This window comes from Pteropus alecto, unplaced genomic scaffold (assembly GCF_000325575.1).
Source record: "Pteropus alecto unplaced genomic scaffold, ASM32557v1 scaffold146, whole genome shotgun sequence".
Lineage (NCBI taxonomy): Eukaryota > Metazoa > Chordata > Mammalia > Chiroptera > Pteropodidae > Pteropus > Pteropus alecto.
The window spans coordinates 16910708-16928371 of NW_006442107.1; the positions used below are offsets into that span (position 1 = coordinate 16910708).

Genomic DNA, 17664 nt, shown 5'->3' on the forward strand with positions numbered 1-17664 from the left:
CCTCCATAGCCCGGCGCGTGGCTCCTTCAGTAGGTTACGACATAAACAGCAAGGTGCCCGCCCACCTTTACCCACCCCAGCCTTGTTACAGCGGGAACCTCATTTCTCACCTCTCCTATCAAATCTTGGATTTTTCAGGATTTTCCTTTTAAAAAAAAAATCACTGTTAAAGATATGATCCTTACTATTTATTTGTCAGAATGTTATGATCGTGTCAACGTGTGTCATGAAGCAAGTATCGGTTACGAGATTTTAATCCTTTGGGGAAGAAAATTAAAAATAAACTCCTTTTTGAGGGTTTCGTTTTCGCCCTTAATGTGACTAACCGAGTCACAGTTGCAGATGCAGTCTTCCACCCGCACCTTTGTTTTATTTCGGTTTTTGATTCATTGAAGCATGGATACGGTAGAAGCATGGATCTAAATATTTAACCAATGTTATTCTCTAAATGTTTTTACTTTTTAATGGGCCTTTCATTCGCAGGTGTATCCCCCCAACTGATAAATCTCTAAGATGGGATCACAACCACAGGAAAAGAGCTAAGGAAAATCTGGAACATCATAAAGCATCCTCAATTAGCTTCAGGAAAAAAAAGAAAAAAAAAACATGGTATGTTAAAGCTCTCCATCGTGGTCTAAATTCTAAGTAAAAGCCATCAAAGGGACTGGTTAATTCAGTTTTGTCATATATTGTCTAGTATTGCACTTGGCACTGATAGGTATTATGCAAGTGTTATGAACTTTGCTTTAAGCTAATTTACACTTTTGGATGTCTATCAAAATGAAGACAAAACTTAGTATTTGCCAAAGTATTAAAATTTTTTATTAACAGTGACTATTAATGAAGATAGGAAGTGGAATTATTGGATTTGTGTAGACCTAGAGAAAACCTTATGGAGGAAATGTGTCCTAATGTGCATCTTAAAATGATTCCTGGAATAATACACACTGAATTATTTGTCCAATGACCAACTAATTCTAACAAACTACAATATTTTGTATTTTTGTTCCCACTCCTCCCTAGCAAGAATAGTGGAAGTAGATAGAGCAGGAAGGTTAATGTTAGCTTCAAATTTCATGGGAAGAGAAAGAGCACTTCATGAGAGGGGAAGCTAATAGTAGTCCAGGTGCTTTTCAAATTTCTTTATAAAATGGTTCTTGTATTCCATATTTTACCTTTTCGATAATATATTTCCAATCGGATTTCACTCATTATGACTAGGAAGTAAAGTGTATTTTCAACTTAATAGAGCGGTTTCCTTCACTCATTAGGAATCCTTAACATTAATTTTGTGACTTTAATTTTATTGCTTCATTCTTTCTTTGTAATGGGAGCCTTCCTAATGCCCTAATCCAAACGTTTGAATTACTTCCCCATATATTCTAAGAAGTCACTTGACATACATGTAAGCAAAAAGGTGTCAATATGTGGAAAATTATCAAAAATGTGGATAAAGGGAAAATATAGTTACCCTCCAAGAGTTAAGCTTAGAAAAATAAACCATAATTGCCAAACGACACAATCTTCTGTCTTGGCAGCAATTCATGAGAAAAATTACTTGATATTTTTATGATAATGTCACAGATTTACTCAAAATACATTCGGCCTTGTAAGTAAAATATTGTTGGCCTCTGGACAATAGGAGAAAAACAGATAAACTTAATCTGTTACAATAATTTAGTTGCTTTAAGTTTAAAGCACTCCATCACTTATTCCATCTCTCTCAGTCTGTTCTGACCAAATGGCATCCTGGAGTATAGGAGGGAAGAGAAGCGGGTAGCTAACATGAACTCGAGACACTACTGGGGAATTTGGGTACTGCAAGGATATCTGCAAGGTCTCCTTGGAATTCTTTATAGACTTATCTGCAGTGGCTAATTTTGGCTGCTCCCTGAGATTCAATGAATCCTGGTGCTGGTGCCTGCGGACTGCTCTGGCCTATCTTAGCGAGGCCAAGAGTTTGTGATGTGCCCTGGTTAATTCAGCCTCACCAACACTGTAGAACCCTCTGAACCTCTACCACAATGATCATTTAGTTCCTTGACCCTCAACATGGAGGCACCTTAGCTGGCCCTCATACTCTGAACGCATCTGTTGTCCATGGCATCCTTTGGGGTCCTTGCCTCTGCCACTCTGGGAAGGAAACTCATTCTGCCTAAACATTCTATGTCACTGGATTTACTTGAAGTGCTGACCCCTGTGTTGGTTCTGAACAGCCTATAAGGCCACGTGTTCCAGTTCTCCAACCCTCAGCAGTCTCCTCAACCTATCTAACATACCTTTCTTTCTCCTATTCTGTCTCTTTTCCAACCACATTCTTTTGGACTGGAAAGAATGGACTTTTCCTCTTGCCATTTACTGTTGATTGGGCACTCACATATGCAAAACTCTCTAATCAAGTCCAGGTAATTAAACTAGGCCAGGTAATTAATACCCTAAAGGCATAAATAAATGAATTTAGAAAGTCAATTTCTTCCTTGATGAAGCCCGGCTTTGTCTTACTAAAGAGCCTGAAAAGCCTGTTTAGCTGGGAAAGTGGTTGCCTTTAAAGAAGTGAACTGGGAAGCTGGGGGATGGAATGAGAGGGAGTCTCTTGTTTTTACTGTCTACCTTTCGGTATCTTTTAAAATTGGTACCATGCATAGTGTTAATGTTCAGCTGGTTCACACCAGTACAGCTCTCCTAGTCCTTTTCCAGCCTTACCCTTTCTGATCTGTCCTGAATGGCCAGTTGTAAATTTGATTCCAGTTGTCAAATATTTTCAACATCACTACTGATCATATACATAAATAACATATTTACTGAAGGCATATAATTTAATTGTTCAAGCTTGTTTTAGAAATGTTCTTTAAAAAAAAAAAAAGCGCTACATTCTTTTCATTCCTGTTTAATTAATTAGAATTTCTTCTTTTCCCCACCTGCCCCAACACAAACATGCAGATTGATGCCTCAGGCTGAGTAGGAAGGAGGTCAAGTGAATAAGAATGAAAGGGAAACAGCAAGCACCATGTTCCTATTAACAAACATTCATAAAACCCACTCCATCCCCACTCAAACAAATCATGATCATTGTTCAGTTATCTTCTCTCTTTTTCCCACCTACGTGGTTCAGGAGGCAACACTCATTCCCAGCTCAAGGTGAAAAATTTTGACTGAGTTGGGCCATTCTAGATGGGCCATTTCCATTTCTTTCTTGCCAGTGATTTAGGCATAGGTATGTAACTCAATTATAACCGAAGAAGTGTAAAGGGAATTCTTCTGAAGGGCTTTAGCATGTACTTTGCTGATCAAAAACCAAACAAATAGGAATACGCAATTCCATGCTACATCCGGATATTTTCCCGTCTATCTGTGCTGCCTGGAACTCTGCAACCATCATGAAACCATGAAAATAATATGCCAATATACTGAAGATGGCAGAGCTGAAAGATGGAAAGAATGTAGGTTCTTGATGTAGTTGAGCCATTCAATTAATCTAATCAACACTGGAACTGTCCAATATCCTATCTGTTAAACCTTTCTAGTTTAAGCCATTCTCAGTTGGCTCTTATTTGTTGCTCAAGTATCTGAGCTGAGCATCTCCTTCTTGACTCTGATCCATTTCCCCACCAGTCCCCTGTTCTGCTGCATGGTGCTGGAGCTCACCCTTGCAAACTATTTCCCATTTCTCCTTGCCAACGGACTTCTGGCTGTGTTCAGACAATGGGAGGTACTGACGAAGAACCAGAAGGAAGAAGCCAAGGTATTTCTCCCTCTCTGATACTATGATTTATAATAAGAAATATATATTTGGTCTTTTCCCTATTTCTGGCAAAGAGCTACTAAAACCTTTGTAATTTCCTAAGCGATGAAAGCTGTCTTTTGTTATGTTAATGAGGTGGCTTTTGGAAAGCCCCTAAGTCACTTGAGGATGGGGGCTGGTCACCAGAAAAGCAACCATGTGATTTAAGGGTTGGAACTTTATGTCCCACCCCTAGACCTCCAGGGAATTTCCTAAAAGTAAACACCAAAAACTTTGTCAGGTCAGCTAGGCCGTTAAAGCATGGGCTACACTCACAGATTTATGTTTTTTAGCAGCAACTCTGAGGGGTAACGCATACCAGTTTACTCTGTTTGACGGACTTTGTCTCAGGACTGGACAGTGTGAATAAAGTAAGCTGGCTGGGCTGGCAGAGTATTTCTTTGTCTTCTACAGGTCGCTGGCCAGTACCGGTCCAAGGCCTGTTAGGAACCGAGCCACACAGCAGGAGATGAATGGCAGGCGTGCGAGTGAAGCTTCATCTGTATTTGTAGCCGCTCCCCAGCGCTAGCATCACCACCTGAGCTTCACCTCAGATCATCAGGTGGTAAATTCTCATAGGAGCACTGGTCCTTGATGCCAAAAAAGTTGGAGACCGCTGTTCTAGAATATCATCAACCTCCAAACTGAATTCCAGTTCAGTGTACATTGCAATGGCAGTGCCATCCTGTTTTGTCAGGAGGAGAGCCAATGTGAGGTACTGTGGTGTGGCTCAGAGTCAGGGTACTTCAAACTCTTCATTAATTCCTTCCCATTCTAGTTGCCAGGATCTTATACTTTCTCAGTCAGCATTTCAACCTTATACCCAGAAAAGAGAAATAAATCAGAGAATTAGACTTCTGTACTTCAGTCTTACTTACTTGATTTAGACCTAAGCATCTTCAATTCCCAACTCTTCTTTTTCACTATCCATATCCAGGTAAATCTTGATGGGAGCATGCAAATTTCTTGTTGTTACTCAGGAAAAATCAATATAATCTGATTTATCAGTGTGGGTCCAATCACAAAAGAAAAGTTTGAACAGACACAGTAATTTGAACTGAGAACGTTTAATATAAGGAATTTTTAATTCAAATAGGGGATTGTCATAAGAAGTAGAGATCTTTAAAGAATATAGGGTTGAGTGCTCACTCTTTGTACTAAAATTGAAACAATATAGAGAAAATTAGTATGGTCCCTATGCAAGGGTGATACACAAATTCGTGAAGTGTTTCAGATTAAAAAAAAATTTTTAAGGAATGTAGGGTTGAGATAGAGTACCCAAGGAAGGCCTCTGCCACTACCACCACTAGGGCTGAGATCCAGACCTCACTGGAGAAGTCCCAGCTGTAGCTCACTGGATGACAGAGAAGTCACTGTGGTGCCATGCTGTCAGAACTTGCTGGAAATCTGTCCTTTAGGATGTCAAAGAAACTATTTGTTTCTTACAGGAGGTATTCTGCTACAATACCATCCAGAGGGATGTTGCAGGAAGCTTCTGTGTGCAGGGTGCTACTGGTCACAGTGCCCTGTAGGAGTTGAGGCTGGCCCTGTGAGCTACAGGAAGCAAGCACACCAGAACCAGGAAACAAAACCCTTTTCCTTCTGCATTTCTCTCTAGTGCTCTCTATTGGCAAAACTTGCTATTGTGCCACGGGGCAAAGGAAAAATACTTAAAGGGCCCAGATTCATTTTCATACAGCAGGCGTAAAAGGAGTAAATTTTGAGCTGAGGATGGATTAAAAACTGGCATATTGATACTGACTCGTTGACATTTTACTACTAAGTCCTCTAAAGTTTTTCCATAGCCATACACCTTAAGCCCAAGAGAAATAAAGAAAATAGCTTAGGTAATTGTTTTAAATCTACGTACAAAATCTTAAATTCTTACCACATAATACAGGAATATTTCCTGCCCCACACTCCCCACCTAGCCACAGCTCAGCTAGTTCTCCACTTTCTCCTATGATCTAAAATAATGATCCCCCTTCTGGTACTGATTTTTATATCACTTAAGACTCTTAAGTTTGAATTACAGAACCCAACTTCAACTAGGTAAGGGGATAAATGAATTTTAAGGATTGAGAATTATTGCATGGAACCTGCATTAGTCAAATTTCTTTTGGTTGCTAGTGATAGAAATACAAGTTAAAATGGCTTAAGCAATAAATAGAATTCTCCAGCTCGCATCATTCCACTAGTAACACTTAGATAATGACTGTTCGAAACCAAAGGAACAAAAGATACCAGGATTTAGTTTCTCACTTTATCTCGGCTCTGCTTCGCATGGGTTGACTTTAGCCTCAGGCAAACTCTTCCTCATTGTTATTTGAGCACAGGATGTGCAGTGTGAAAAACAACAATAGCATCACCACTAAGAACTGCCTTCTCTTCCTAAGAGTTTCTTCAAAAATCCTTTAATTAAGTGATACTAACCTAGATTGGTGACTCAGATCAATAAATATTTAAGAATGTACAACCACTGCATAAGGGGGAAGAAAGAAGGAAACAAAGCCGTGTGTGTTTTAAACTTCATCAGAAGTCTCGAGAGAGACCAGTGGGCAGAAAAAATAGCAACAAGAAGGAGTTATTTGGTTTCTATATTTAAGAACTGTATTTTTGAAACCTAAAGTGCTTGCCAGTGAGATAATACTTCTTTCTTAAATTTTACTGACAATTATAATTTCCCGAACTAGGTGGCATAGAAATATATATACACCATGGTATTTGGTTTACCCACATACCAATTTTGTTTGTTTATTGTGGTAAAAAACAAAACAAAACAACTTAAAGCTTAACACTTTAACCATTTTAAAGAGTAAAGTACAGTGCAGTAGTGTTAACTATAAACCTTGTTATGCAACATCTCTAGAACTTTGTCATCTTGCAGAACTGAAACTTTGTCTATTAAACAACTCTCCTTTCCTCCCTCCCCTTGGCCCCTGGCAACAACCATTCTCTTTTATGTTTTCTTTTCTCACCTCTTTAATTCCAACCCCCCTTCCTCCCACACTTGCCCCCGGGGTATGGTCTGTGGCTCCACCTGGGATGGGAACGCAGGACCTTCTGCATGTAAAGCAGACGTGCTAACCACTACACTAGGGAGCCATCCCCTATTTTATGTTTTTAAGAGTTTGACTACTTTAATTTTTTTTAATTAGAAAATTATTGCTTCTGTCTTTAATGTAATTTTAAAATCAGCATGCCTCAAGGTTGACATTTCTGTAGAACACACACTTGAAATATTGTCAAAAGACAGTATAGTTTTACATGTAAGACTGTGACTTTCTTACATACATTATTACACGTCAAAGTGAAATACAGGTAGAGGTATATCAAAATATAGTGGCTATAAGAACTACACCTTTCCTTCATTTAATCTGATAGGTGAGATAGCTAATTTTATTTGGCTACCTAGGTTAACTCTGTAGCAAATTACTACATTGTATAATCTGGAGCAAATTAAACTCAGCAACTAATATATATAATATACAGTTGTCCTTCAGAATTAGCACCATACTTCTAATATTACTGAATGAAGGAAAACTAATACCACTTCTTGTACTAAGAGCTGTACCAGTGGACTGAATCACTACTTTAGAACTCTGTCTAGGAGAGAAGTTGTCTAATAGTTTGGCTCATTTGGCAGGTGTATCTTTAAAGAGTAGTGATCCATCTGGCTTGAAGAATTTATTCAGTAAGAATATCTTGGTTATGGTTCTCAACTACAATTTGTTCACTAATTCATTCATCAGGTATTTATTCAGTGCTTATAGGTGCATAGCACTGTGGTAGGTTCTGGGGAAACAATAATTAGTAAATTCAGACATAGGTTGCTCTTTATATTATAATTTTGTTTCTCATGTAGACTTTGCTAGTGAGAAAAGAATATGCAGAGGAGCTAACATGAGTATTCTGATCCATTTGTCATCTACTCATTTTTTCATTCAACAAACATATTGTTAAGGATCTCCTGTATCCCTTTAAAGTTCATATGTTGAAACCCTGATCCCCAATATGATGGTATTTGGAGGTAGGGCTTGCATTACCTCTGTAACCACCTTTCCATCCTGTTGTGGTGAGGGATGATTGGGGAAGTATGTGGTTATAAACAAATGCTATGAGGTCAAAGTAATCTGTAATTCTGAGGCTGGAGAATAGCTACCTGGAAAATAGCCAGGATTCACAGTAGAACTTAGTTGAGTGCTGGGATTTGGGAGTTTATAATCGTAGCATGACCTGATCTATCTAAACCAATCTCTCCATGTGGTTTGCCTTCATTGGGCCTCTTATATAGCTGCTTTGGGGCAATGATTAGTCTTAATCAAGACCCATGCATTGCCTTCTCTGAAATCTGCAGGATTAAAATACCAGATGATTTTCCGGTAATAGGATAAAATATTTCTTAGCTTCAAAGATCTCAGACATAGGTGACCCTCTGTAATATTTTGTCTCATTTACTTCAATAAAGATAGCCTAGATGACAAAGCTAAGTCCTCCCAACTCATCCTGAGTTCTTTCTATCTTTCAAGATGTCACTCAGTAAAGAAAGTCATCAGAAGTCATGTCAGTAACACCTGTGTTCTGGCCTGTACCACTTGTGAAAAACCTAAAAGGCTTTCATATGTTTGAGCATATTTTGAACTGGGGTATACATGAGAGCTACAGCCACCCAAAACTTGGTATGTATTTAGCAGAGAGTAGGATATACAGAGTTTTTGTACGTTTTACCTTTTAAATTTCGTTGAAGCCCATTGGAAGCAGAACCAATAACTCCATGGTACTCGGCATTACCTTGGGCTAAATCAATGTTTCTAAACCTTAGCACTATTGACATTTGGGGCAGGGTAGTTCTTTGTTGTGAGGGGGCTGTCCTGTCATTGTAGAATGTTAAGCAGCTTCCTTGGCTTCTACCCACATCTCTGGCCAAAATTGTCACTAGACATTGCCAAATGTCCCCCAAGAGGTAAAACTACTTGCAGTTGAGAACTACTGGCTTAAATGGAGGTATATTTTTTGATAGATATTGCTGAATGATGACAAATTTAAAAGCATAGTAGGTTTATATAAAAAATTATCAATATTTAAAAATAGATAGACAGGGTTAAAGGGGTCAAATATGTGGTGACAGAAAAAAATCTAACTATGGGGGATGAACACAAAGTGTAAACATATATATGCCTTAGTGTTAAAGTGTACAACTGAAACTTATTGGATTTCATTAACCAATGTCACCATAAAAAATAAATAAATAGATAAATAATAGACATAGTATTTTATTGAAAGCAATGGTCCTGCCATTCTTTATTTCTTGCAATACATATTTACAGAAGAAAAAAAGAACTGTACATTTTCAATTCTGATCATTATACAGATTTTTTTTCAGTTGAATGATAAAAGAATGAATCTCTTAATGACTTTTTAAAATAACTTCAATACTTAAAGGTACAAATTATATGATAAACATTCAATAACTGGAGTAAGCTCATTTCAAAATGGAAGACACTTAGCACCCAGTAAGTCATGAAGCAACATTACTGCAGCCAGAATATCTTAGGCAATCTGACCTGAAACCATGTTTTCCACAGATTCACAATCTAATTTTTCAACCAACATTTTAGAAACTTTAGGTGTTTGTAGGGTTAGAAGAATTTAGCCTTTGAAGAATAACATGTGAATCAGATTTCCCTTATGTGGCCTTGAAAAAATTGCATCTTGAGGCACTATAAAGATGGTGAAACTTTTTTGTCAGTAGTCAACAAACAGCTTCAAATATTGGTTTTCGTTTTTTTAAACAATGAATTATAGGTTTCTTTTTATAAAATGTTAAAAGGCACCACGAAACAATAAATATTTGTACTCAACCATTTTAGAACTCAAAACAATTCAAATGGCAAAATAATTCAGGCGGCCAGCACCTAATTTGTCCTGTAGGTGGCAAAATTATCATAAGAGGAACCCAGGGACAGGATGCAGAATTGCTGTATTGAGGTTAATAGTGGTAGGTGACTTAAAGCTTTACTTAAAATATAGTTTTTCAAGTTTTTCAAATTTTACAAATTTAAAGATGCCTTTTGTAGTGCTCTGATTTATTTTCCGGGCCCTCAATACTAATGGTCAGAAACATATTCTTTTACTTTTCAGGGACTACATTTTCAGTCTTTCGATTACCTCTCAAAAGTTCCTCTCCTTTTGTACTTGTCCAACAGGTTTTGCTTTATTGGATTTGAGAAAGTGAGGTTGTTAAACTAAAAATCTTTGTTACTTGTTCACAGCTGTGAAATCAAGCTTGAAATCAATATCTGAAAAAGAGGAAATAAAGCCCTCTAAATTCCATTGGCTTTACGTTTTTCTAATTACCTCGTAGTGGATGGCAGAATAATAAGAAAGATTTTTAAGAAGTAATGGATAGTTTATTATAGAAAATTTTGGGCACCACGGTCACAACTACATTTATGTGTAAGGAACAAAAAAGTTTATAAATGATTACAATTAAAAAGCTAACTGCAGCCAAACATTCTAACTAGTCTTCATAGCTTCTTTGCTTGCTTTCAAGATGAAAACATTATTCTGTGTCCTGGATTCATCACTAAAGAGAGCCAGATATGAAAAATAGAGCTATCAAATAAGGATTGGTGGCAAGCACTGGATGGAGCGACTTGACAACTAAGACTAAATAGAGGATAGAGAGAGAGAGCATAGTATGTTATATACCGTACCAGTATGTTCTGAAAATGTTGATAAAGTACGACTTGAAAAAATAGTGGGAGAATGGGGAGAGCAAATGAAAAAAATGTTTGTTTCAATTATCATACTGGTTGTATGAGTACTATTATTCTGAAACTACTGCATGTGTAAGATAGAGGAAATGAATAATTGTGGGATATTCTAATTCTATTATGCCCTGTGTCTTTGAAAACCAGGGTTCGCAGTATAGAAAACTGGAGATGCAGTTGAAATAGAAAAGATTAGGTAAAAACCCTGTAGTACTCAATTTGATTTGGAAGTATCAAAATAAACTTATGAAGTGTTTTAACTTTAAAAAAAAAAAAAAAAACAGACAAATCCTAGCTCTCTCCTAGAAACAGTCACAAATCTAGTAGCATTGAGCATAACAGCCCTGATTATGGTTTTGAAATACCATTATTCACTGAAATTAGCCAGACTCCTTGGAGAAATGGCAGATTCCAGGTCAGGGACAGGAAACATACATGTTGAGCCTGGAATATTTTGTCATACGAGACAGCAAGGAAGCTATTAAAGATTGCTAGAGTAGTATCAAAAGGACTCAGAGATAACTTGATGAAGCACCCAGTGAACAAAGATGGGGTAATATGAGCTTTAATAAGGTAATATTTAAAATGAATTAAAGCCTCCCAAATATGTTCGAATCTAGGAGTTCATAATACTTAAAAGTGATCCCTGGAAGATGATAGGAAACAAGTTTATTATCTTGAAAATTGGTAAATAAAGGGAAAATTTCAAACATTTGTTTTTCTTTTCCTATATGAACCAAGTCATACATGTGGAGAAACATCTCTTTATAAAAATGTTCCAAGTAATAAATGAAAAAGAAGTGATAGAATATTCTCAAACCCACAATAAATCAATGAATCTGGGCACTGAATATCAATTTCAACTGACCTCACAAAAAGAGAAAACCAGACATTATATACTCCTCTGATGTAAGAATACACATGACCTATAGCCTTGCCAAAAGGATTGTACCTGCTCAAACCTCTGGATCCATCTGTCAATATTCAGAGGACGAAGGAACATGCAATTGCACCATGAGTCTGCAATCAGTAAAATACAAAGTGTGGGAAACGGGTTCTTCAATAGGTAAATTTTAAGGAAAAGAAAGAAGAGGAAAGGTATAGATTAAAAAGGGATGTAAAAGATATATCTAATATAAATAATTTTAAATAGATAAGATTTTTTTTTAAGTATGTGGGTAATAAAGTTGGTAATAAAGAAATGTAAGGAAGTGATTACTATTACAATCAACGTAGTGGTTACTTTTGTCCTGTTGGGGGAGAGGGTTGTGAACTGTGACAGGACACACAGAGGACATCCAGTATGGCTGACAGAGTTCTAAAGGAGTGTTTTCCTATAATAATGCAATGAGCTATACATTTTCTGTTTGGTTTTTCAGTATTTATGTTTTATTTTATAATTTTTCTAAAGATTAAAATAAAAATAATGTCAAAGCCCTTAGAGTTTTCCACTAAAAATTATGGATGTGAAAACTTCTGTAAATATCAACTGATGGTCCTTAAGAAATTGCCTACATTATAGAAATATTTCTAAATAAGCTACAAATATTTGAAAAATATAATATTAAATTTTTATGTGTATAGTTACAAAAAGTAAAAGAAGTATATTTTCCTAACATAAAATTTATTTTGTTACAGTATTACGTGATATGATTTGGTTAAATGGACTTTGTTGACATCCAAAATTTTACTTTCCTACTCCCATACAAAGTTATTCATGTTATTCTAGTAGAGATTAGAGCATGAGCATTGAAACAGATTTCATATTTCCTTGAATGTCCACAATTTGTTTCACTTTCCATCTTTTTACACAGGACAAAGATTAGTTATCTTGCCCAACCCTGATGGTAGTTATTAATATGTAGCATAACACAGTGTCATCCAATTTGCAAATTAAGATCCTTCACCCACATACCCAGCCTTATGTTCTCTTTCATATATTAATGGCTAATGGAGACTATTTTTTAAGTGTCTAAGAAACTCAAGAACGTAAAACAGATTTAAACCATCAAAATGAAAGCAATTTTAAAATGCAAAATAACAACAAACATGGACAAACATATGACTGTGTTGTACATTTCTGCGCATCCAAAATTGACAATTTCCCTTCAACTGTTCAAGCAGCATCTTAACAAATGGTTCGATTGCATGGTCTTCTTTCCTTTCCTTTTAATAGCATTATGTGGTGTTTGAGTGATTTACATATTCCAGAAGTGACCGGTCTAAGACTCTTCGGATAAGAGCTTCCTCAATTATATTAAAATCCTACAATAAAGAAAAATAATTAGAAATACACAATCAGAGACAGTTTTTAGAAACTGAGGCAAAATGCCTCATTTTGCAGGAAATTAAAGCCCTGAATTTAGCAACCTGTCCAAATTTCCACAAAAGCTCTCAGGAAACCTACGACTTTTGCTTTGGGCCTTTTACTGCCTATCAATTAACTAGTTATTGTCACAATAAAATAGTATTGATTTGGAATTTAAGTTTTTATCTGATCTAACCAGTAATTTTAAGTCAACATTACAAATATTGGTCAGAGAACTATGTTCCACATAAACATAATACAAAGTAAAGTTAAGACATTCCTATAGGTTTTACCAATCCCAACAGTACTGCTGAATATTTATTTCTGAAAAAAAAAACTACTGAAAGCAAAATTCTCTTCTCTTTGCCTTCCTATGACATTGAAATGTCAAAATGACATTGAAAACTTTAAGTCAGCACATTCTATAAACAAAACAAAAACTACTAAGTGCCTATCCTCTGCAACCCATCTCCTCTTCCTCGATAAACTAAAAAAAGAAAATAAAAGTAAAAGCTTTGTTGGAAGTCCATTCTGAAACATAAAAGCATAAAGGTAAACAAATAAAATCCAAATACAGACAAAGAAAGAACACAAGATTTGGCACTCAATAGTGGTTGTTTCTTAGACAATTTATTAATCTTCGAGCTTCAGATATTTCATACCTAATTGAGGATAATAATACAGTACTCCCTTTGCAGAAGTAGCTGAAAGGAATAAAATGAGATAATTTTAAAAAGTGCCTACCATAGTATTTGGTAGCTTAGAAAGCAAAACAAAAACAAACAAAAACAAATAACACTGCTTCAACCTCACTTCCATACCCAAAAATATGGTTCTGAGAAGGGTGAAAGGTATTCTCATCAAAGTGGCTTTATCCTGTCCAGCCCTGGATTTCTACTTTGTCCAAAAGATCTTGAGAAGAATGGACTGATATGAGCAGCCAGAACAGGTATGGAATCAACCTGGGTTTTAGAACATATTAAAGAGGAAGCCCTGTGTGCTGTGAAAAATGAGACCATAGACCAGAACCAGGCTCTGTTGAGGCTTTGTGTAAGTTAGAGGCCAGAAAATATATTTGAGAAATGGAGCAGAGACTATGAAGCCTCTGTGGTGTAGCTTGTTCAATGCTTTAAGTGGTCCTTACATTCCCATTCATTCTCATTTTCAACCTGCCTAACATCAGGGCCCAAACTGTGTAAATCACTTTATGTGCATTATCTCATTTAATCCTCTCAAAAGCTTTTAGGAGTAGGTACTTTTATCCTCTTTTCACTTAAATGAACAGAAGCTCAGAGGTTAACTATCTTGCCCAAGGTCACACAGTTATAACAGAGCTGTTATTTATATCCACGTCAGGACCCAAGCTCCTTGAGTTAAATCTGGATAGTCATAATGTGCAGATCAAAAAGCAAGGAGAAAGTTTTCAAATGACAATATTTAACAGTTATTAAAGTCTATCTTGAAATAGCATTTTTAAAAAGTCATATGAAATATGTAAATTAAAATTTAGCCCTTAACATTTCATGTATTTAGATAAAAGTAACAATAAAATATTCTATTTCAGAACATAGCTCTCAGTGATTTGCCCCCCATAATAGGTTGAAAGAGACTCAGAGGACAATACATTACCCTCACATGGCAAGGCATGAACCAAAGTACAACAAAGGCTACATTAACCTTTTGCTTGTTCTCATTTCTGATCATGGGAATACAGTCATAAGTTTTGGACTATTTATACTATACCTAACTTTTCTTGAATCTTAAAATAAGTCTTAATATAATGAGATTGGTCATGAGTTAGTAGTTATTGATGGGTGGGTGATGGGTATATGGGAGTTCATTATACTATTATACTTTTGAATTTGTTTAAAATCTTTTGTAATATTTTTTTTAAGTTTGAAAAGTTTAATAAGAGTTTTGTGTTTAATGGAATTTAAGTTAAAAATAATGCCTATGTGTCCTACTATACTGATAATGACATACCTGTTAACAAGCATTCAATGTACTATAAAAGCAACGAGATGCAACACAAGCTCTGACTTATTTTATTACTGATGTGATTTCATCTGAGCTATATAAGTTTCCAAGTTCACAAAAATTATAACTATACATAGGAAGATAGTAGAGTAGAAACTAAAATAATTTAAAAGTGAAATCTGGCTCCTTATACAAAGGATAATTATATAGATCAAAAAGAATGTAATTTTGTCTAAAGCAGATAGCTACTTAATAGTCAAATTTATGAAACACTACATTTTTATGATTTCTTGATTCTAATACCTAACACTTCAGCTGTATACATATTTTTCCTCTTTAATTTTATTCACTTGGATTAAAAAGGTAAGCTTAACACAGACAGCATACAGAAATTATAAAAGTAAAAAAATATACTTACTATGAAATCGTCATAAAACAGAGTGTGACTGACTTGCAAATGTCTTATTAAACTGCCATTGAAACTGTTTGGATTCTCATTAGGTATTAAACGGCAAAGTGGACAGAACTGGAAATAAATAAGACCAGGAGTTCAAGAAAGAATTTAAAATAATTATTAGTGTTAATTTAAAAATTATAACCCCTGAACAAAGTGAATTGTAACTTTTTGAATCTGTTGGCCATACCTCAGTACTGTTTTAAAATTACATACACATTAAAGCAACATAAACAAATAAAATTGCATTTGTTCTTCATACACATTTCTTGTATATAACAGCATTGCTATTTATTTTATTTTTATCAATTGATTAAACAATATTGCAGTTAGTAGATGTACTGTAATTTACTTAATTAGTTGCCTACCTCTTGAAATACTTAAGATTTTTTGTATGTGGATATTTTGTTATTACAAATGACATTATCTATAGTGTTTATCTTTTGGGGAATTATTTTCTTAGGATAGCCAGAAATGGAGATTAGTAGATCAAAGTTTATAAACATTTAAGGTTCAAAATATCTATTGCTCCACAGTTTTGTATTGCCACCAGCAATAGATTATACCACATCAGCATCAGTTATTAATATTTACACTTTCATTCCAAAATATTTATAAACTCACAAGAAACTGCAAAAACAATGCAGAGAGGTTCCATGTCCTATAACCCAGGTAATATCTTACATAACTGTAGTACATTATCAAAACCAGGAAACTGGCAATTAACTAGACTATAGATCTTAGATTTCACAACTTTTTGCATAAATTCATTTTTTAGGTGTGTGTGTATCATTCTATGAAATTTTATTACTTGTACACATTCATATAACCACCAATCATGATACAGAACAGTTCTGTCATTACAAATGAATTCCCTTATTCTGCTCCTCTACCTCCTCTTCTCTCCCTAACCCTGGCATCCACTGATCTGTTTTCCACCTCTATAATTTCATCATTTAGAGAATGTTATATAAATCAAATTTCACAGTTTTTAATCTTGTGAGAGTGGCTTTTTTCACTAAGAGTAAGGACCCTGAGATTCATCCAAGTTGTGTGCATCAAGAGTTCCTGCCTTTTTATAAATTTCTAAAGTCACCTTGAGGAAGAATTTGAAGCATAATATAAAAGATATACATCATAAAGGGAAAGATTGGTATGTTTAATTACATACAAAATTTAAAACTTCTGTATATAATTGTTAAGAATGAAAATTTAGAAGATGTACTAGCTAGGAAAATTCATAAGACATACTATCCTAAATACCCAAAGAGCCTTTATAAATTAACAAGAATGAACTCTATTAGTTCTCATTTGTTGCATGATGTAGAAGACATAATTAAAAGTTAGACTAAGCTTTAAAAAAAAAGAGCCCCTTCCTTTTTATTGCTAGTGGTGTTCCATGGTATGGATGTACCACAGTTTATCCATTTATTTTCTGAAGGACACTTGTTTACAGTTTGGCGCTGCTACAAATAAAGCTGCAATGAACATTTGTGTATAGATATTTATATAAATACATTTTCATTTCTCTAGGATAAATTTCCAGGAGTATGATTGCTGGTCATATGGAGAGTGTTATGGTAAACTTTGTAAAAATATACCACACTATTTTCCAAAGTGGCTATACAATTTTATATTCCCACTGAAATGTGTGAGTTACCCAGTTTTTCTCATTCTCACCAGCATTTGGTACTGTCAATATTTTTTTATTTTAGTCATTTTGATAGATGTGTAGTGATATCTCATCATGGTTTTAATTTGCACTTCCCTAATGGTTAATATAAATGTCTCTTTTAACATATACTATTTTATTACATTTTAACCTAGGTTTTTTTAATTCCATCTTTTCATGTATTCTTTTTTAGAAATATGAGATGCGGAATCATTACTGAATGTCAAGTGTGTACAAGGCATTAAATTAGGTGGTATCTTCATCCGATCCTCACAACAACCTAATGAATTATTACCCTTATTTGTTGATGAATCCAATTCCAGGGTGGAAAAAATTAGCTTAAATTGATATTACTATAGGGAGGGAAAAAAAAATGGCATAGATGATAGAGGCTCTGTTCACCCCTCTGGCAACCAAATCAAAGCTGTGACAGAAACAAGGAGCAAGCAGCAAGGAAAAATTGCCTGGTATCAAGATGAACAAGCCATACAACTAGGGAGAAATCCAAGAAATCACCCTGCAATGGCAGAAGGTAGGACGGGGCGAGGATGCGGGGCTCCCCAGTCACAAATGGCTGAATGAGATGGAGGCTGCGGCAGAGGCAGAAGCCTCTTCAAGGGGCCGAGTCCCTGAGCAAATTTTCACAGTGATGGATCTGCTCTCTCTGAGCACCAGTGCTGATTCAGCTGCGCACAGGGG

At 35.5% G+C, this 17664-nt stretch overlaps 1 protein-coding gene, 1 long non-coding RNA gene and 1 other non-coding gene across 5 annotated transcripts in view; 2 read left to right on the forward strand and 1 right to left on the reverse strand.

Moving 5' to 3' along the window:
- The window catches only part of LOC112469260, a 6211-nt gene extending 1568 nt beyond the window's left edge, over window positions 1–4643 (forward strand). For 2 of the 3 annotated variants that reach the window (XR_003042585.1, XR_003042587.1), the window contains exons 2-4: window positions 484–609; window positions 3613–3742; window positions 4196–4643. This is a non-coding gene — a long non-coding RNA (uncharacterized LOC112469260). Of the gene's footprint in view, window positions 1–4; window positions 54–483; window positions 610–3612; window positions 3743–4195 lie in introns of those variants that run through there. The other variant, XR_003042586.1, reaches the window with a different exon arrangement.
- Window positions 4644–4914: 271 nt separating this feature from the next.
- On the forward strand, window positions 4915–5021 carry LOC112469486. The gene has a single exon (XR_003042629.1). It is a non-coding gene; the product is annotated as a U6 spliceosomal RNA (small nuclear RNA).
- A 6973-nt stretch (window positions 5022–11994) lies between these two features.
- Window positions 11995–17664, reverse strand: part of RNF125 (ring finger protein 125) — a 29085-nt gene continuing 23415 nt past the window's right edge. Inside the window, exons 5-6 of the mRNA XM_006919998.3 lie at window positions 15258–15365; window positions 11995–12819 (exon numbers count right to left, since the gene is read on the reverse strand). Coding sequence (XP_006920060.1) covers window positions 12733–12819; window positions 15258–15365 — 195 coding nt within the window. The 3' untranslated portion in view covers window positions 11995–12732. The remainder of the gene's footprint in view (window positions 12820–15257; window positions 15366–17664) is intronic.